The following is a 22,686-nucleotide window of genomic DNA, read 5'->3' as shown; positions in this document are numbered from 1 at the left end:
ACAAAATTGAAAAAAGCCACTCAACATTTCTTTGAAAAACAAGCAAACAAAGAAAGGAACCACTTTAAAATGATTAATTATTCATTCAGGAACAACATTAAAAAAAAAATCTTTGTAAGACTGAAATGTGAAAAAGTGGATGAACTGTTTTTCAAGTACTTTCAGATTTTCCAGATTCAATGTGACACTTTATTTTCTTTTCTACAAGTAAAGGAACCTATAGCTCGAGGAGTGAAAAAGATGTTTTCAATTCACCCACTTAAGTAAAAACAGGGGAGAAGAAAACTGATTTTAAATAAATTCAAAATTTTCCTGGCATCCTTTAGAAAATTGGAAATAAAATCATAATTTATGAAAAAATAAAAATCTCCGACAATTTGGCAAAATATTCTCATTTCTGTTTACAGTTTTTATTTTTCTATTTTTTGAATAAAAATTATGCAAATTTTAAATTATACTTTTTAAAATAAAAATTGAAATGTTTCAGCAAATATTTAATCATTTTCAATATTTTGCCCCAAAGTGAGTAAACAAAATCTCTGAAGAGGCTCATCTTTACTAGAATATGTATTTTTCAGTAAAAGAACAGAAAATTAAGCAGCTGCTCAGAGTGAGAGAGGGATTTTTAAAACTCTGAACCCCAAATCTAATTTAAGCACCATAAATTACTGTTTAAGCTTAAATCAAGCTGTTAATTTTGGCAATTTCCACAATTTTGTTTGCTTGACTTAAGTGAAGGTTTAAATGTCAATGTGTGCCAGCATATAACCACTGAGACCCACATTTACTGTGAACCACATTTAGTCTCTGTCCGCCAACTTTCAGAACATTGGTTTTAGTATTTTTTGTTGATTGCATCACCAGGACAATGCAGATACCCAACTTTTAGCTTTCAACCCTACCATTAGCTGAAGAATCAAAAGAAAGTAACAGTTGATCTGATCCCAAGGAGCCTACAGTCTAAGACTAAAATGGGAGATGAGCAATACTAGGTAATCAACAAAGGGGCTAATGAGAACACTTTGAGCAGAATTGAAGACATACAATCAAGCAAAGCATAATCACATTTGATGATCCAAAGGACCAGTGTTAAGCCAAGAAGTGATTCATTTCTCCATAGGTGGAATTCTTTCATTTTATTAAATTAGATGAATTAGCACAGCAAAGAGATCCTTGCTGCTACTTGGGGTTGTATTTATTCAGAAGACACAATGCTAAATTTCTTAGCCTTGATAGGCACTAAGAAAAGATATTGTTATGTTATTGTCCCCTGGGAATACAGACCCTGTGTCTGGGAACCAAGTGCAGGTATCACATTTGTATTTTTGGTGCAAGTGTTTCTCCATGTGCGTCATTGCTGAAAATTAACAACTTGAAGATTGGGAATTCACTAATTGCATGGTAATAAACAGGTTATGAGTGAGAAAATTCAGATATAAAACTGATATAAAAGTGATGTTGCTGAAATGGTCAATAATATATAACCTCAAGGCCTGGCAAAAATGTTTTAATAGTTTTCTTCACTTAACTCATTTTAAAATGTTCTCCTTTAACTGTAAATAATCTGCTTTAGTGCAGTGCAGAGGAAATTTATTCCTTTGACACATTCATTCTTTTAATGGTTATTCATTTTAGAGAGTTTTGCTGTGTGAATGTACATTTTGGTTTGGTGCAAAAGAAATTCATCGTTTTGACAGTTTTATTCTTTTAATGCTTATTCATTTAAATAGGGCTTCAGTCTGCAAACTTATTAACAGGAAAACTCTAGAAAGAGGACACTGCTGGTTAAATAAGTCCATCACATTTGTTGCTTCAAAGGAATATAGCATTGTCTCCAATCAATAATGTGGCATTTACATAAACAGTACATTCATCTCTAAAACTTAACAAAAAAAAAAATCTCAGAAAGGCAACAAAAAATGGGTGCTGGACTTAGTTTAAATATGCTCCATTAGAGATGGCTAGTTTTTGCATGTTAGTTAACTGACAGATGGTTGTTTAGCCACATCTCTGTTGAACACTCGTCCCAGTATAGCACAGTTTTTGTTCTTTTTTATTGTTTTGCCAGAGGGCAATTCCTCACAATTCAATACGGTATAATTCTGTTTTTGAAGGGGACATTTTATTAAAATTTCACCATGTACAGACCGGGTTTTAGTTTAACTTTGTTCATGGCTCCAGTCAGTAGAATGAGATATATCCTTCCCGTTGCTTAGACAGCTATCTTAAAATGGGATGGATCACCCCAAAGCTCTGCATTCACTGGAGATTGACCCTGGACTACATGCTTAGACTGGATAGCTTGTTTACCAATAGCTAAAGTTAAACTGCAAGGCAATTCAATCATCAGATTATACACAAGTTAAGAGTTTTCCACAAAGAATAACTATGAAAGATATCATTTATCAGGTAGGAAGGAAGGAAGGAAGAAAAATGACAGGTACTATGTTTGCCAGATGAATGTAGATTTATTGGAGAAATTTTCACAGATTAGAAATTTCCCTTATCGCTCTGGTTAGAGCCATAAGTAACAGCGCAAAAATTTAATTTTAGAAATGTATGCATAACTAATTTCTCACTCTTACTACATTTTCAACAGTGGAAATCAGAAGCAATTCATAAACTCCATGGGATTGCATTACTTATGAGGAAAAAAAAATAAACACAAAACAGAACTAAGATTAGGTTCTTTAAAAGGGAGATCAGAGTTCAAAAAGACACTACATAGATTAATTCTGAAGTTTTATGCGAACTCCCAGGATCTAGTAACAACTGCACTTTCATTGAACTTAAGCTGCTAATGATCAACATGGGAAATAGAGAGGACTGTGTACATTCATTTAAATGTATTTTTCTTTGTATAGTTCAAAGGCACACCGCTACTCAATAGATGAGTTCAATAGCATGCAATAAGGCCTTAACAGTTAAATGCCACACAGTACATTTCTACCAATGATCTATGTACTGCTGTAAGGAAGAAAATAGGAAGTTTATATCTTAGAACATATTTAATTAAAAAAAAAGAATGTAAGTACTACATGCTCACAGTTAATAAACTCAAGGCATTAGTCATTTTTGGAGCTCCATTAGGTGTACTAAATAACAGAAGACAGTATACAATTCCAATGGTACAACTAAGATTTTTGAAGTCTTACAGATGATGATAACTTATAGGTGGCCTCAGTTTTTAAAGACCTGAAGGTAGTACTGTTTCCAATATTTTACAAGAAATAATAAGGGCTGCTTAAGAATGGTAAACTTAAAATCTCTGAAAATTGATAATGCATACCAGAATATATTTAAAAGAATAAAAATATTCTAAATCACTAATGACCTGGAAAAATGTTGAAATTAATTCCTAAAATTTTACCTAAAGCTTGAAAAATACTGGGTTCCCTGGCATTTCATTTTTGAATTGTTTTTTTGAAAAAGTACAATTGTTAATAATTCCTGTTTTAGCTCTCAGATGATGTATACACTGAAATTTTGACTAAGCTGCAGAAGAAATAATGTTTAAGTAACTTTTTATTTCAATATTAGTTTTCTTCTCAGCTTATGCTTTCTTTGAGTTACAATCACTTGATTATGGAATTCTTTGAAATGAAACGAGAAAAATTTCTTTACTACAGTGTGCTATGTTTGTTATTTCTGTTCTGATTTAACATGCTGCCTCATGTCTTCTGCAGCAGCTTATTACTATGGGGAAAACTTCAATAACTTGGGCATTCTGATTTTATTTATTTATTTTCCTTTTTGCTCACAGTTCCAAAGACACCTCCAGCTAATGTAAGTGGCAGAAGTGGAAGACGACATGAATTAGTAATAGCATGGGAGGTAAGGGACTTTTCTGATTAAAAGTCTTGTTTCATGTTGACTTCTTTGAGGGCAAAGTAAACAGCACTGTACTGGGGTTTCATCACAGCAAATATTGGAAAGATGTGAATACAAAATAGTGTTCTTTAAATATGTTTTAAAGTTTCAAAGTGATGTGCATTTTCATGTAGCTTGAGGACACTATGGTAAATCTGCCCTCCTTAGTGTCAGCTCCAAAGTTCTCCTAATTCATCAGTCTTTTATTCCAGATTTATCGCTTAGGTCGTCTTGACTTTCTTGGATCTTACATGAATGCTACATAGATAAAATAATAGCTAATTTCCTCTTTCGGAGGAACTCATTATAACTATATTTAAATTTAAATTAAGAAAGAATAAATTTTGAAATATTTCATAAAAATAAAATACTAAAGAACTAAAATAAACCTTTACTTTGAGAAGATACTTGTGACACAAGATGCAACACATATCACCAATGCAATGGGCAATTGGAGGAGTGAAAGTTGTTTTCTCTGATAATAATAAATAACACAGAGCAGAAGCTTTCTTGAGGAGTTTTCAAAACTTTTAGATTCATCATGAAGAGTTTCAGCCTTGATTAAATATATATGTATGTATGTGTGTATATATATCTATATATACCTATATATATTTATATATATATATACACACGTCAAATAAAGATAGGGAGTTTTAATGAAAGGAAGTTTTAGCCTAGCCACCTTTAGGAATGATTCATACAGTAAGACACACACAGAATTCTGGCTATCTTCTTAAAGTGACAAATCTGGGGACATGTGAAGAGGATGTCCTCTCTCGGTGTCTCTGTATTCCCCAACACCAGCTACCTGAGACTGCTTTGATTTCAGATTGCTTATAATTTTAGGACTATTAGCAGCAGTATCTCTCCAACTTGGAGAGAATTCACAGAATCCCAAACTAAAATCTCAGGTGTCTAGAACTGTATCTGATGTAAACTAGCCTAATTCCAGTCCCTAATATGATATATTAGTATGTAGTATTCATATTAAGTGTGTTTATGGTGTTTCCTAAGAGTTGGGCACTACAGGATTGTGTCATATCTTCCCTCTCTGTCAAAGGTCAACGTCTTCCAAAAGAAAACTGAGATGCATTCAGGGTATCCCATCCTGTAGTACAGATAGTTAAGAATTAGCAAATGTCATAACATAACTTTCAGTAAACTTTGATATTTTTTGAAAAAAAAAATATATATATATATATTTGATGTATTTGTGACATTCTTTTATAGCTAAGGGATACAAATTACCAATAAAGCAGAAGGTGTCAATTCTTCCCGAACATTTCTGATGAACTCATTGTTTCCATCAACACTTAGTGTTGTTCTTCCTAAATCTGATACTTCCAGCACACTATTGTTTCACATACCTTGTAAACCGCATAGTCATTAATCTTATTAAGATAAAATGGCATTTCATCTGTGTGAATCATAAACCATGATTAGTGACTATCTACTGCCAAACCCAGAAATATTGCAGAGATCTAAAGCTCTTCTTTTCCAACTGAAAGCACTTAGAAAGGCTGTCTTGTTTTTGCCTCCTCTACTTTAGGATATATTTATTTATTTTTATTTTCCCTTTGATGAGCAGTGCACAGCTTCAGAAAGCTGGGTAGAAAATAACCTCTGCAAGTGAGGTGCCTGGTGATGAGACATTCACTTACAACATGGAGAGAAGAGGACTCTGTGTCCCCTGTGTCTCTGCTCTGATTCACATGTTCATTAGCTGCTAATCTAAGATGGGCACTTCAAGAGATGGAGTTTAGTCACCTTTTTTTTTTTTTTCTCATTTCCCACAGGCTTAATATGCTGACAGCTGTTAAACATAATCTAATGCCTAACCTAGTCCATTGACTTTATAACAAATATAGGCAGTAAATTAGCATGAAAAATTCCACTCCTTGAGCTGGACATTTAAGATTTAGCTTTTGCAGTGCTCAGCCTCTCAGTAGATAAATCCCTTTGCTGTCTGCCTGGTTGTGGCAGATGTGTCCCAATTTAAGTGGCTAATTTCACAGATCCTCTGAGATGGGAAAAGTAAATGAGATTTTTTCAAGAGTTTCAGTTTGAGAGTTAGAACAACTACATTTATTACATCATATTCTAACTCTCAAATTGAACCCCAGAATTAAATCACTAGCACTCGACACCCCATTTGGATATAGAAATTAAACAGGTTGGCAACTTAAAAAACAAGAAAGTCCCATTGTAGTAATTCACATCATATTTTAGGAGTCCTTAACAATATGTTGCTCTATATTTTTAAAAGTCCAGTTGGAGGGATTTTTCCATTAACATACCAATGGTTAAAACATTAACCAGAAAGTGAGAAGTATAGAAGAAACATCTTTCTAAGCCTAAAGAACTTATTCAGTCCTGGAACAATGACCTAACTATGGCCATTAGGTGAAGAAACTCTCTTAAAAGGTTCCTTCTCAGAAGCAATTGTCCCTACGTGTTCTCAGGCATGACAAGTAAAATCATATATATATATGCATATATATAGAATGCAACTGTAAGGTACCACCCTGACAGTCACTCACTAAGTGATTGCTTTCTAAATTAGTAAAACCACATCTGACTATTATCGGAACTTTATTTTTTAGCCAGTATCAGAAGAGTTTCAGAATGGAGAAGGATTTGGATATATTGTAGCCTTCAGACCCAATGGAACACGTGGTTGGAAGGAAAAAATGGTGACATCTTCAGATGCCTCAAAGTTCATCTACAGAGATGAAAGTGTGCCACCTCTGACTCCTTTTGAGGTGAAAGTTGGTGTTTACAATAACAAAGGAGATGGTCCCTTCAGCCCTATGGTTGTCATCTGCTCAGCTGAAGGAGGTCAGTTCAATGTACAGTAAATTTTTTATATTTTTATCTATATCAAGGTATTTTTATATTCATATGTCATTTGATATACTTTTCAACCATATATTTCAAAATTTTGTGCAGAAGTGTTAAGTATAATTCTTCAGGTTTTGCAGAGAAGGAGGTGAACCAGTTTCTTAGGGTTACCCAGAAAGCAAGTGAAAAAGTTCAAGAAGCCAAGTCAATCCTAACCAAAAAAAAAAAAAAAGTTTTCATGAAGCTTCATCTGTAACGTGAAGTCTGTATTCTTAACTGTAAGCTGTAAGCTGGGTTGTTCTAAAAAACTGAACAAAGAAAGGCTCATATTTTCTAATGTTTCTGAGGTTCATGATAACTTTTTGATGGGCTAATCAGACAACGGTTCAAAAACTAAGTATCTTCACTTAGGTATGTTCATTTCCTGGTTAATGGATACTGAAAATGCATAGAATGCAATTCTGTTCTTATTTTTATTCATTTTTTCTACCGTTTCCTGTCTTTTTTGGTTCATTAGTATAAAATGTTACATCTTTATCTTAATGGCCAAATATTCAATGAAAATTATATGAATAGTTCAGAAGAACAAATGGAAAGTATTTCTGGAAAATTGCTATGTGATGAACTTCATATAACTCTCAAAAGTATTTTGTGAGAAAAGACTTATTTTTACTAGTAAAATAAATTGTTCTGTACTGACAGAAGCCAACATATGTAAATTTCCATACAAATGAAACATAAGCAAATGTTGTCCACATAAATATTCTGAGAAGCTCTGTTGCTGGAAACTGTATGGTCCCACTCTTCTTCAGTAGTACTATCTTTAAGAATTATCCCACTGTCTACTGTTAAGAGAATAAAATCAACATGGAATCAGTGGAAACTGGTGGAATTTAATATTATCACTACAAAACTGTAGAACGAAGATAATGGTTTTTCAAGTGAAGCTGGAAAACAGTAAACATTATTCCATAATAACCCATAATAAATGTGTAATTTTGAAGCTATAGTGTAGCAAAGATCATCAACTACTATTCTCTCACAATAATTATAGAGGTTGGAATTGCTTGTTTGCTAAAAGCATTTTCAGTGATCTATTTATGTTCCACCGTTTGGATCATCATTACCAAATATTCATATTATTATAAAAACAATTATATTTTAAAATGTAAAAATTGCCCAAATCAACCAGAACATTTTTACGTTTGACTTCCTTGTTCCTCAATGGAAAATGATGCTGTGAAACTAATGATAATGCTTTTATTATTTAACAATTTCATACTCTAATCAGAAAGTTCAATAAAAAAAAAGATTTTTAAAAAATAAAGGAGGCAAAACTTTATTGGATTTTTTTTAAAGCAAAATCTATGAGCAAAAATGGAACACCGAATTGTAATAAATAGCCCTTCGCTTGTTTCTTGGGCAAGATCAGAAATGGAATAATCAGTAATATCAATATTTCAAACATTATTTTTAAATTATGAACTTTGCAAATGACCTGAACAGAATTATTAAAGTTAACTTTCTTCCTATGGTACTAGAGAATACATCTAGAAAACAACTGATCTTGTTACAATGCAACTGTTTACACGTACCTACTGATTACTTTCCTAATTCAATTTCTGTATGTGTCCATACATTAGTCTTTGCTTTGGAAGAGCTCTGTGGGCTAGTTTCTTAGATTTATATTTGAGGAAAAAAAACATGGTATGCTATGACAATACAGTGCAAAATTAATATATAAAAAAGTTTTTTTTTTATTTGTATTTTTCTTCCTAGAATAACACTAGGTGATATACTGAAAATATAAAGAAGCAATGAAACAGTTTATGACAGTTAAGTTCCAGGCAATATGGAGAAAGAGGACAATAGATGTCTTAGTTTGCTATGAAACATAAATAAATAAATAAACTGGTTTTGAAAGAGGCATTGACTTTCACAATCCAAAAGTTAAACAACTGTGAGCACATTTTCTCAAGGATTTCTATCGAAAAGGAGATATTAAATAAAGATTGACAGTACAATATATTATGATCCTAGGGCTGAGCCAGAAAACCCTTAGCTTACTTGCTTTTCATCACATACTCAATTCACTGCTCTGTAAACATATAGAATAAAAGTATAGGACAAAATTATTAAAAGTTAAGGAAACTTTATATCATATATAAAAAGGTTCCCCCAGATGGATCTAGAGCAGTTTAGTGGCATAACAAATTTGTCTAAGGAAGTGTTTTTGTCTACTCAACACATGAGGGGAAAAAAGAAAAAAAAAGACACCCCCCCCCCCCTCAAAAAAAAAAAAAGCACAAGAGTTTGCACAGGACAGGTTCTGGACAAGGAAGAAATTTAATTTATGAAAAATACATGCATCTATCTTTTCTGTATGACTGTGACTGTATATTGCCTATATTGTATATCTATCTGCAAATTATCACCTACTGCATATTGTCAGAGCCCATTTGTGGTGGCTCTGATTTGTGTCTAGGTAAGCAGCCTTGTAGATGGTATCAAGTAAGATGTTCCCCTGTGTAAGCACAACTGACTGACCCAACAGTTTCTCTAATGGAGGTAAAAAGCTTAAAAAAACATCCACCAGTGAATAAAGGAACACAGCAAACAAGAGCAAAACACTGAGAGTTTTTTCATAAGTACTTGGAAGGGTTAATCACTTTATCTTTAAGTCAGATACTTTGGAGACCATATGATACCAATGGTTACATCATAGCAATGAAAGTGATCAGTCAAAGTTGAAGGCAGAAAACTTTGGCTGGTTATAGACGCTTTAAAACTTTTCTTCCCCTTCATTCACTTTTTGACCTTATAGGAAACATCACCTATATACACCTCATGGGAGAGACTATCCAGGAGCTAAAGATGTAGATGAATGTAATGCAGGAGTAGAAAACAGAATGGAGAAGGGAAAAAAAAAAAAAAAAAAAAACACATTAGAGCCTGCTGAAGGAGGTCACACAAAAATTCCTGGGTTTTAGCAGGAAGGGGAAAAAATAAATAAATAAAAATAAAATAAAATATGACCCTCTGAAAATGACAGTGTAATATAGTGGAAAAATTTGAAGAAGTGATTCTCTCCTGGAGACCTTAGAAACAAAAGCAAGCAAACAATCAAGGAGAGAAGAAGGAAAAGAGAGGTCAGATGTTTTAGTGAAGAAAAAGAGATGACAGGAGAGCCAGGGACAAGTTCTGAAGGGGAATGAGGATGACAGACAGAGGATGCAGGAAAGGAAAAAAAAAAAAAAAAAAAAAAGGATGCACAATTATCTGCAATAAGAGGACAGAACGGAAGGACAGAGTAGACACATTCCAACACCAAAGAAAGACAAGGCTGAGCCTTCATTAAGTGAACACTTGATAACAGAAAGAGGCACACAACACAACAAGTTAGGCTGCTTGTCAGAAGAGAGGTTGCAATATACAGGTCTGATGCTGCAGGGAGAAACTCTCTGACTGTACTTTCTGCCAGGAAAATAATAGTACTAGAGTTGTGCTAGACCATACTGAAACAAGGTACTGAACTTCAGTGTAGGCACAGACAATTTGGATCCACAGAGAATAAAAATAGTAAAGGCAAAAGGTATTAGAAATAAACAATGAACAAAAGTGGCATTATACACTGGTTGTACTACCATTTAAACTATCTTTGGAGATTTTTCTTGATTAATACTTAAATAATGAGGGGCTACTGTGGCCAAGACTGCTAAGACAAGCTTTCAGTATTAGTGGAAGCACATGCAATCTCTATGCATGGTTTTAATTAACTGGAAGAGGAAAACTGGGAAAATCAGAACTATAGCAATATAGAAAGAAATACAAAAGTGTAAAAGTGCAATTGCAAGAAAACACAAGAGGCCTTTGTCTAGACTGATGATCAAGTAGGATTAATTTAGCAAGCATGCCTAGACAAAGTATGAGCTGCATTGGAAAGACAAAATAAAGGTAAAATATTCATAGCATGATGATGATGTGGTAGTATATTGAGAAATACATAACAGTCTCTTGGTAAAGCATTCCAAAAAGCATTCTTTAAGTTCCACGTAAAGTGATTCTGCAATTTCTGAAAATGGCAATTAAATATACTGGAAGATGAACTAAAGGTTGCTGATGGCCATGATAAATTTGGATTCTGAGAAAGACCTTAATAATTTTAGATAAATATTACAGGGCAGTGCTATTTATGACAGAATTTAGAAGCTCACAGTTTGGATAGTAAATGCCACTAATGATCTTTTTCTGGCTGTGATAATTAGCAGATTATTTATCCAGTACTGACTGAACCAAGAAGAAATAATGCTACTATAGTCTTGTTCTGGTGAATAATTACAACATTATAGAAAAAAAAATCTTATATAACAGTGGAACTAGTTATCATTAAATAGCAAGAAGCTATTAAAGAAGCTGTAAATAAACATTTGAGACTAGAAATTAAAGAATTTTGGAATGTCTCCATGTCAGAGGTGTAAAATCTACCAGACATTTATAAAGGAAAAAATGGTACATTTCTAGGGCAGTACAGTACACCTGAGGATTTACAGGATATTCATAATACGTACGTAAAGACCATACATAATGCCTGGACAGAATACAAGTCCACATAGTGGTGGACTTGGTAGTATTAGTTGATGGATTTGATCTTAAGGATCTTTTCCAAACTAAATGATTCTCAAATTAAAGTAATGAAAAGGATAAGAATGGCACATGTAGGGCCAAAAAGTAAGGTGAGAAAATATTTTAAAGAATAATAAAGTATATAAAGCAGGAAAAAAATGTGAGGTAAATAACATTGATATTTAAGATAATCAAGGAATGGACAAAAATATTTAAGTACTGTAACATCAGTTTTGCATAAATAAGATGATATAGGCAGGATAGCTAACAAGAATGTAAAAGTCTGTAAATTGTTACTTCTGTAATGAAAAATTTTGGTATTGCCAATTGCTCAGAAATTCAAATTTCCAATTCAAACAATGCAGACTTTACCATTGAACAGTACCAGCAATTAAATTTAACCTGTTTTCCTATTAATGACTGCCATTGATGGTGAAAGTTAGCCCCTTTAATATGCTCAAGGCTTTGGGGTAAGACCGTTTCTAACCCAAACTAATGAAAAGATGGCAAAAATACTTTTTTATCGAGAAAAAATATTTCTACATAAATGCAAAAAATATACCTTTATCAGCAGACTTACAAAAGCACAACTACAATATACTGTAAGCTTCAAATCAAATCAAGAAGAAAGAGTAATTAAAGATGTGGATGTAAGAGTAGTCAGGCATGGGAACAGGTTGCCCCGGGAAGTGGTGGAGTCACCATCCCTGGGGATGTTCAAGGAAAGGTTGGACCTGGTGCTTAGGGACATGGTTTAGTGGGTGACATTGGCAGTAGGGTGACGATTGGACCAGGTGATCTTGAAGGTCTTTTCCAACCTTAATGATTATATGATTCTATGATTCTACTCTAAATAGAAAATTGTATACAATATAAAATAAATAAATAAATAAATAAGATTTTTGTGAAACATACATGATGCATTAATTTGAAAAAAAAAATAATTTACTTGATAAAGACTAGCAGATTTCAGACTTTGGATTTCAATACAAGCATTCATATGGAGTGAAATAGTTCTTTAACTAGGCTGAAGAAGACACAAAATGATACAAAAGCTGTAAATAGAGTATGAAACTGGATAAGAAGCAATGATAGACAAAGGTACTTGAAAGGAAAATATTGCGTTAGAAAGCTACTGACAGAATTTCGTAAAGTTCAGTCTTATATCCTATATAATACATAATGTATATTCATAATGCTAACAGAAGAGTATGGTTAATATAGTGCTGTTACTACAACTTTATGATGCACTGTCAACACAGAAAGAGATCTGAACAATACAGAGAAAAATGTGAATTAGAGAACACAAATAAAAGGAACACAAATGACATGCAAATGTATGCAACAAGCATAGTAACAAGCCTTTCCAACAAAATGGGGTCCTAATGGTTGGAACCTGTACTAAAGAAAGGCACATATGCTTTAATTCATATCTGGGCACAATTCTGATAAAACTATCACAACATTTTGCTAAAATCACACAGTATCACAGATTTCTAGGTTGGAAGAGACCTCAAGATCATCGAGTCCAACCTCCATCTTATTCTTGTTGCTTACACTCAACTAAGAACTCAGGATAGTACAAGTTCAAAGGGTTACCAGGATAATTGGGAAATGAGTAGAAACTAGAGAGCTTCTCTTGCTTGTCCAAGTAAAAAAAGGCTGAGTTGGGATGCTGTCTTGAATTTGGGGAAAAATATTAGGCATAGTGAAGAGTTTTTAAACATAAAGGACAATAATGGTACATCCTTTTTAGCAACCTAAACATGCCAGACATTCTTTATGCCTGAAGCCAACTGACCAAAAAGGGTTCACAACATACTTGAACACTGCCACCCCCAGCACACTATTCCTGCATTTAAATACCTCCCAGGAACCATCCCTAGGTGGGCATACTTTCTAGACGGTGCTATTGGCCAGAGTTAATACTTCACCACTGACCATGCAAACAACTTACCACTACAGAAAACTGTATGTCCATGCTCAGGCTGGTACCTTTCTCTGTCTCTGGTTAGCTTAAGAGTATAGATTTAGCCTATCAGCACAGGAATAAATAGGAATTAGAAAATATGTAGTGAAGAAATTGATGAAAATATACAAGGACATAGAAATAGGTTTCTGGGAGAAAGAGGGAACACAACTGGTTTCAGGATGAATTAGGTCTTCTGTAAAGGTGTTTTTAACGTGGTTGCCACATAGGGAAATACATAATTCATTCACTTAGTTTCAGTACCTTTCTCCTTCAGAAATTATCTTCATAAAAATTAAAGTTTTATAATTTTGATAAACAGTGAATATTACTAAAAACTTCTAGATATGAAAAAGAGAGACCTGAGCAGTACCAGATAAAGCCTGAAGACTCTGAGTCTTGCTGTGCTTGTTTAAAACCTCCTGAGGGACCCCAGATGCACTTCTGTAATACATACGAGATGCAATGATACTGCACAAAATTTTGTTCTTGCTTTGTATGGATTTGCACTAATTCACTAAGCCAACAGAGAACCAAACTTCTCAGTTATCTGAAAGACAAATGGCCATATAAGAGCCCTTGCAGTTTTGTTCCTTCATAACTTGAATGAGTTTTGCATCAGGCCAGATGGTTGTTGATATGACATTGAACAAGACATTGCAGACTGAAGGATTGCTCTTGTTAGGTCCATCTCCCCTTGCTATTCATCCTAACCCCTTATTTAAATACATAAATAAATTACCCTTTCCTTTTCATTTAGAAGAAAGAATATGTAATTACACTCTTTTAAATACGCCACTTCTCTGATTAAAATCTTATACTCATGAACTGATGTCCTGTAGATCATTTCACAGCTAAAGCTGAGCACCTTGGAGTTTAGGTGAACCTGAAAATTAATAAATCGTCATATTAGCTGTAAACTACAGTGGATTATTTCCTGCTTCTGCCAGCTGATCCATCTGGATTAGACCCTCTAAAAATTCAGCTAGAGCTGTCTTCACTGAATTTTTAAAGAATGAAGTCACAACCCTGATATGTAAGAGTTTATTAAGCATTCCTTTGATTAATGCCAATAGCTCCCTTGAGAAGTCAGATGTCCAAGTAATGCTATAGGTATATCCCCTCTTTATGGGCTGTGGACATTTTAGTGCACGATAAAGCCAGGCTATTCCATGGAGAAAGGAAAGCCACGAAGGAATGGGCTTCAGAAGCTTTGCCTGACAAGTAAGGATACTTCTACACTAGTAAACAAAGGAGGGCCTGGGCAGAGCTCAGCACTGCAGGCCTGATCACTGCTTCACTGCTAGCTCATTTCCTGGCCCTTGTGGTTTGTCCCTCCTTTAAAGTCTTCTGCAAAGACATTTGTCAGAGAGAAGTTGGACATAGAAAAACTTGAGAAAAAGTGAGAAGTCCAGGAGTCTGTCCATGGAATGATCAGTTCATTTGATTTTTGGTGTTTTGGAAATCAGCTTTTTAAACTCAAGTATCCTCAAGTGTTTCCTCTTCTGATGACATTTTTTTCCCTTTGTAGCACAAGATGCTGGATGCAGTGTTACCCTGCAGGCAACAATGCCATCACAGATCTGGTGGAGTCCCCCAAACATGGACACACTTCCATCAGTCTGAGGGGTGGAGCTGAGCATAACATCTCTTAGCTTTTCTCAGGAATGAAAGCTGGAGATGCCCTGATTTGGAAGATCCTGTGGCTGTTTCCAGCAAGATAGCAAATAATTCCACATTCTTTACCTACAGGATAACACAAGAGGGCCTCCTCCTTGTCATTTTCCTTTTGATAGATCTCTTTTGTGGTGTTTTGTTGTTGTTGTTTTGTTTTGTTTTGTTTTTCCACAGAAGGGAATCAACTCAGTCACAGCTCCCTGGAAGACCTAAAACCATAACTATGTGGAACTGCCTGGGCTAATAATGCAATTACCCAGGCTGATGCTCATAGCTTAAAATGAGAGCTCAGATTCTGAATTTAGGGAAGTGTGTAAAAATCTTTCTTGGAGTCAAAATGAGAAGCAAACATATATTCTGTGATTGGACAAGGAGTCCGACTAAGGCTTCATTCCATAAAAGGATTAAAACAGAATTAAATGTAATTACATTTAATAAAGAGTTCCTTGGACTTGTTTAAGTTAGATCACATGAAAATCTTTAAGGATAAATATTTCAGAAAAAATAGACCAGTTTCTGGTGGGAAACAGAGAAAACACAAGGAGAGCTGGTAACTAATTCTTCTTTCTCCTATCTGCCAGTATCAAAATTCAGGATTCTCTCTTTAAATGTCAGATCATTGCAATCGGTGTAATTCTTTGCTTTGCTTTATTATGGTCATCCCAAAGCCCTGCAGATTGAACATGTTTCCTTACAGTATGACTATGGCACACGGAAAGACAATGTTTCATGGACACTTCACACAGCCTTCTGAGAAGTTACCACACTGCATCTTTAATTTGACTAGGAAGTATTACAGGGACTGTCAAAGATGTTTGCCTTTTTTTTTTTTTCTATCAACATGATCTCAGGAAGATACCAATACATTTACTAATAGATTTAGCATGATGACAAGATATTAAGAACAGAATATGATTATAACATCAGTGACCATTATGGAAAAACCTAATGAACCTGTCAAACCTATCATTAGTTTTAGACACACAGAATAAAGCATGACATTGGACTGAACCACAGAATGTATCATATCACCAGAAATTATATGGTTCTCATCCTATCTGAATCCATAAAAAACGTTATTTCATCTCCATAAACTTTCAGACAGTCATAATAACCTATTTATAAATGTAATATAGTGAATAATTTCTGGATATGTAAGAAATACATTTTCTTGACATTAAAAACAAACAAACAAAACTATTTCTACTCCATTTGTTGAAAATGATTTCAAAAAATATCAGGAAATGCTCTGTGTTTCTATTCTAAAGAATACATAAACCACCTCTAGTGAATGTGATGAAGAGGAAATGGTTTCTACATTTACAGAAAGTGTAAAAGCTGCCAACCAACATTTTGTGTACATCACAAATTATTTATCCCACTGCAATCTTTTCTGACAACAAGGTAATTGCTTCAATAATACAAAAACTAGAAAATAGCTTTTGCCACACAAATCTTAGTAGTACATAAAATAGAATGCAGGGCGTAACTATGGAACAGAAAATCATATTATGAGGAATATATTTCTTCATAGCACAATTCTTTCAGTATTGAATTCAGAGGATCATTTCACTTATTCTTTTTTTTGTTGTTTTTTGTTATTACTATTATTCTTTTTTTACCTGAAAAGTTCCATGTAAATTAGTAATTCTCATTGTTGGAGAATACCATTTTGCATCACAGCAGAAATGCTTCTTTTCTCTAAATGTAAATAAAGAAGGAGATGAAAAAGAGCTGCAAACATTAAAAATTTGACATCAAAAAAAGATGAAAAATCTGTACAAGCCATGTCAGAGAAAAGGTATAGGGCAGCAATGGCAGAACAATCCCTGCAACATGATCAGAGAAAGGAGGGTAGCTAATGAGTCAAGACTGATATTAAACATCTTAGTAAAGCAGTTTGATCACTGGAAAAATGTGTAATTTTAACTCAGGCTGTTCCATGGTGAAATTCCTTTCCTGTAACACCATTAAAACACATTTTTTGGAAAGTTCTTTGATATGCCTCCCCATAACATAAAAGCCAGGACCTCTGCCTGTCCTTCAAGAGTAGATTAAGGCATTAGAAATGTAACGAGGAACATTAGGCCAAGGAATAAATTGCAGGCTCTGCTTCTGCGGGGGAAAGTGAATCCATCTTTTTGCTGAGCAAGTAAGCTACACCAGAACGGTGGATAAATGAAGTTACTGTGCGCTTTGCTGTCTGTGTTCAAGCTTTGTCCCTACATCTTATCTTAAGCAAACTTTCAGTAATATTTAGGCAATAAAGTGGAGGGTCCAAAATATTTCCTTAACTCAGGTCTTCGTTTGATATGTGCCATTTTTTGGATCCTCCATTCCCAGTGTACTAAATGGGGATATAAATTTGTGCTATGTTTCAACGACCTACCTTGGCATATCCTCTCTACATTTACCCCAACAACTTTCCAATCATTAAAGGAAGTTGGACCTCTATAAAGTGTTCACTGATATCAAAATACAAAGTAAAACATGCCTGTGGCAACACTATTGGGCAGCCCTAACCCTCTGATGTGCACCCTGGCCATTCCCCAGCTGCATCCAAGGACGTCCACCTCAGTGGGAGGGCAACCCTGGGCTATAGGTCCTCTGGTCTGGTCTCCATCAAGAAACTGGGACTGCAGAGTGTCCTATGAGTAGCATGGAGATACAAACACAGTCATAGGACCAACACTAACAATACAGGTAATGAGAAGTACATATCTAGGTCTTAATGCCTTCTTTAGAAAAGCATGCATCTTAGGTCTAAATTGTAATTGCTTCACAGCTGAGAGTAATGCCCCAAACAATGGTGCTTGTGACTTCAAGGACATGATAACATAGCCTTTAAAAGATCTTTTACTTAACATTTCACTGCAGCTCTGGGTATTGCTTCTTTCTTGATATAGTCCCAGAGCAGGATTGACTGAGCACCCTAGTTAGGTATCATTCATTCTGAGCTGACGAAAAGGCACTAAAAAGCCAGGAAGAGAATGAACGCTCCATTTACTTCTGAAGTTAAGATGATCAAGGGGTATGAAAGGTGTATGTGGGGTGGGGGGAAGGAGGGAGAGGGAGGGAGAGTCATTTACTAATATAAAAGATTTTCAAAAAAAAATCATAAGAGATTCTGTCACAGTTTGCTGTGCCTGTCATCAGTGATAAGATATTGATGTAGCATGACACAAATAAAGAAGTACAACAATAATAATCTCTTCATCTTTTTCAGTTTTTCATGTTCCCTATAAGTGTCATACCTTCTTGTGAGTATTAAGGTAGAATAAAGGAAGTAAATGACAGTTTCAGATGGAGTGTTTTTGATAAATACAAGTTGTTACAGTAGAGGTTTATTGTTTCAATTTTTCTTAATACAGAACCCACTGCTGCTCCTATTGATGTCAAAGCTACGAGTTTGTCTGTATCAGAGATTCTTGTTGCGTGGAAACATATTAAAGAAAGTCTAGGAAGACCACAGGGATTTGAGGTATGAACACAGAATATCATAATGAGAAGTCTTGTTGCTTTTGCTAGCGTTGTGTTCTGTTAAAATGTGGAGTAGTGAAACTTCAATAGAAATTATACTCATTTTAGCATACATATGACTAGCTGTAGAACAACGGTCAGAGCTGTAGCACTGGCACATCTTTTATTTATTAGTGCTTGAAAACTGTTCAACACCACTTCTTATACCATCTTTTTGACAGTTCAAAAAAAAACTAAAAGAACTGCAAGTGACCCAGCATGCCTCTTTCACAGGCTGGGGAAGATTAGGTATTGACTGTTTCCAGCTCGAAGCGACCAGTTCAAACTTGTTATTTACTGAGAGCAACCAACATACAGAAAAGAAACAGCCTCTTCCATTCATGTGCTCTCATCCAGCAGTGGCTGGGGGACATCTGCTGGGCAGACCATAAAAGGTCGGATGTCAGGAGAGGAAGCAGTAGCAGCGCAGTCCACAGACAAAGCTCTGCTTAGAGACAGCCCTTCGTGAGCAGGGACATGGAACCAGCATAGGCAATGGACCTTCTTGCACTTTTAGATCCAGTTGTAGCATCAAATCCAGTTTAAGATCCAAACCTCCAGGAGCTAAACCTATCTTTTGGGGACACCATGACCCCTCCTGACCTTGAGGTTCAGGCTGTGCTGCTGCTCAAGGTATAACTCAGCTAGACCCAATTTACCGATTTGGCATTTCAGGTTATTTGACCTGCTTCAGTTATTTTGAGAGTGCTGGCTCTTTCCTGCTTGTCTGCAGTAACAAAGAAAAGAGGGGAAACAAGTAGATCTGAGGCAGATACCAATGCTACAAATACCTGAAGACAAATAAGATGAATCCAAAAATAAGCTACAGGATAGAAATCAACATAAGTAATATCAATGATTAATATTATTAATATCAAAGAATATGCATCTTGAATATTTTCTAGTATAAGTTGCCAGTATTTCATATAGCACCCTAAACTCAACTCCTGTGAAGAATTTTTTTTTAACTTGAAGAAAATTATATTTACCTCCAGGAAGTCCTTAAAAATTATTATCAAGAAAAACTCTAAGTTATAATTTTTTACACCCTTCATGTGCTCTTGTTATTAGTGTTTGGTAAAAGCAAGATTGATCCATTATTGACTAAGATTCATCTCTGACTTATGTTCATATGTAAATGATGTTCCCAGTTCAAAGTTTCTTTAGAAAAATAACTTAAGGCCTGTATTTGTACTTTCAGCCTGCATAAAGGGTGTTTGAAACTGGGGAAGAAAAAAAAAAAAAAAAAGATTGCTTCTGAGACTTTTATGCCTTAACATGACCCTCACTTCAGCAGATTAGCCAAGTACCTGCTTAATTTGATTTCCTTGATCCAGATTAGGCATGAATTCAAATTCAAGCAATTCAAATGGAATATTTTAAAATAAGACATGCCCTCGGGTTTTCTTTAGTAATAAGGACTTATCTCTTGCATCTTCTACAGTGACTCTTTGAGTCCTCTTTCTGTAAGCCATGATCCAAATGCTTAGATCACCCCAGGACTAGATCACCCCAGGACTATTATATTTAGTTCTCACAAAACTTCTTTGGCTCAGTGTTATAGTGCCACCCTCATCCACCTGAGACCTGCACTGATAAAAAGAGGGTCCTGGCAGCAGAGCCCATGCTCACCCACAGCCTCCTCTGCAGTCTGCTCTCTGCACTTCAGTTTTAACAGTCCTCTGAGCTACGTTTGTGTCCTGTGACCTATTAGCACACAGTGTCTCCTCAGCAGCATGTCCAGGCAAGTGTTGGGGTCTGGCAGCCATCACCAATGGCCTTTGGGAGGAAAAACAGGTGCTCCACCAGAGCTACCACACTCTCCAGCACAGCCTTTGGCTGGATGGCCATGTCCAGGACAGCACGTTTACCCCACGCTTTAGACACAGTTACTTTTTTTTCTACCTGATTTGCTGTAGCTTCTTGGTACTTAGCTACTCCTGTATTGCTCCACAGTCCAGTCTGTGCAGGCTGTGACCACAGAACCCACTCACTCATCTGGGTCTCTCACTTGTCTGAGTCTCCTTCCCATACACATCTCCATGCTGAACTCTGCAAACTCTCTGTCAGTTCTCTCTCATTGTACTTTAGCCCAACTGTTCCCTTATGTTAAACATATTTTTACCCCTTTGCACATGGCTCACTTCAAGCAGCAAAACTGATACCTAAACATTTACCTTTAGGAGTGTTATATACAAAAGAGAACAAAATTATATCCAATAGAGATGATATTCACCTTGGAAGTGTTGTCCCTCTCCACACTGAAGTGTTCCACTTGCTACTAACCTCAGTCTTCAATTTCCAGGCCAGTCTTTTATCCTCTGAAATAACTTACTCACTGTACTGTCTTTTTCTCTTCAAAAAGATGGCTTTTTTGTTACTCCCTCTCACACATCTTGATGTCTTTTAAATTGCACCTACAATTTTCACTCTTATTCTCATTCCATCGATCACATAGATTCTCAAAATGTTCTATTAGCTTTGTCTTACATCATTTTAAAATAAAAACATAGATTTTCTTTTTCAAGTGAAAATGATTTCTCTAGAAATTTATTCTTTCATAACTTTAATGTATTTTATTTTTACCTACATGCCACAAAGCAGTTCTCTTAGCTCTAAAGATGCATCCTAATGTTAGATGGCTGTGACAAACAGTAGACTCTTCATAACAGAAGTGGTCTTCCTGTCCTGGAAAGCACTTAGACCTGCAGACTGCAGCATACTCTGATGCCAACTGTAGCACTTAATTGCTGCTTCTCTCATGGACTTCTTAGGAATTAATTTGGAAATTATTATTGATATAGCAGTCATTAACATTGAACTTTATTAATAATTTGGCTCCTCACTGTACTGTACACCAATTTTAGGATTCTATCATGAAGATTAGAGAGTAAATATTTCAAGGAAAGGATCTGCAGTTGACAGAACACAAAAATGAAACTAAAAATATGTTGCTGCTTCTGTCTACTTATCTACATGAGGGAATTAGAGTCTTCTGAGGCTGTTGCTTTTATTTGCAGGATTTTTTTTTAACTTTTCTCTCTTTGTTCATTTAGCCAGAATTTCTTTGCTCACTTTCTGACAGAGGAATATTTAAGGGAGTAGTGTTTGCTCTTTTTTGTCCTCATTCCCAGAAAGAAAAAAAAAATATGACCAGAGCAACCCTTACTCAATAAACAGAAGAATAGATGTTACTCACCTGCATGATCCAGCAGGACAGAACGCAACCCAAGGATGATATTGCTTGAGTGTTCAGTTCTGTTTTGGAGAAGGATATCCTCAAAAAGGATATGATAACTGAAAGGATCAGTTAGTCAGTACATTAGACTATCCACTTAGGAATTCTAAGTCCACACTATAAGCCTAATTTTGCTAACATACTCACAGCATCTCTTTAAACCATTCCCTCAGTGCAAAACTCATCCTGTACAGTGGGACACTGGGATACTGTACAGTGGGATCCTGTACAGTGGGACATTGTAGCTAAACCCTCAAAAAAATATATATATATATGGTCATTTTTTTGCTTTCCATTATGATTCACTTTGCTCAGCTTCTATAAACACTAGTTTAATTTAAAAACTTATTTTGAAATTTTTATCATATTTAGTACAGTGCTGAACACAGCCTATAGTGCTCCATTAATCCATAAATAGCAAGTAATGAATGTACAAAAATCCAGTGACTTTGGGAAAAAAAAAAAAAAAAAGAATGATTTCTCTTTTCTTAACAATTATCTTCCACTGTAGAATTGTTGTGGACCACAAGTAAAATGTTCAGTTCAAATGTTGTTGAGCCTTATGCAAAATAATCTGACTCGCCATTCTATTTTCATGTTTCAATTTGTATTTTGCCTGTGGTCACCACAGCTGTGACAACCACCTACCCGCTCATTAAATCTCCTGGCCTTTTAGCAACAGTATTATGGAAGGGGGGGAGTGTTCCCTAGCATTTGAATGCTTGGGCTCTAATCAACAAAAGTGACAGAATATTAACTACATACAGACAAGTTCACAGTGACCCAATTTCACTCCAGCCCTGTTTGCACTTTGTACTAAGGAGTAATGAAAGGCAAAGTAACTTGTCCAATTGCACATTGTCATCCCTGAAAGGCAGTGTTATGTCACATGAGTTTTATGCAAGGTTTTCTGTACTCATTTGCATCTTCCAAAGCACATATTATT

The 22,686-nt window shown here is 35.2% G+C and overlaps 1 protein-coding gene across 4 annotated transcripts in view; it reads left to right on the top strand.

Annotated features, from left to right (window-relative positions):
- The window catches only part of CNTN5 (contactin 5), a 682,193-nt gene that overhangs the window by 647,779 nt on the left and 11,728 nt on the right, over positions 1-22,686 (top strand). For all 4 annotated transcript variants that reach the window (XM_066989851.1, XM_066989852.1, XM_066989850.1 and 1 more), the window contains 3 exons: positions 3,764-3,834; positions 6,477-6,711; positions 18,355-18,464. In XM_066989851.1, coding sequence (XP_066845952.1) covers positions 3,764-3,834; positions 6,477-6,711; positions 18,355-18,464 — 416 coding nt within the window. The remainder of the gene's footprint in view (positions 1-3,763; positions 3,835-6,476; positions 6,712-18,354; positions 18,465-22,686) is intronic.

This window comes from Anser cygnoides, chromosome 1, assembly GCF_040182565.1.
Source record: "Anser cygnoides isolate HZ-2024a breed goose chromosome 1, Taihu_goose_T2T_genome, whole genome shotgun sequence".
In the NCBI taxonomy this organism is placed as follows: Eukaryota; Metazoa; Chordata; class Aves; order Anseriformes; family Anatidae; genus Anser; species Anser cygnoides.
The sequence above is the reverse complement of the archived record's forward strand: the minus strand, read 5'-3'. Positions and strand labels throughout refer to the sequence as shown.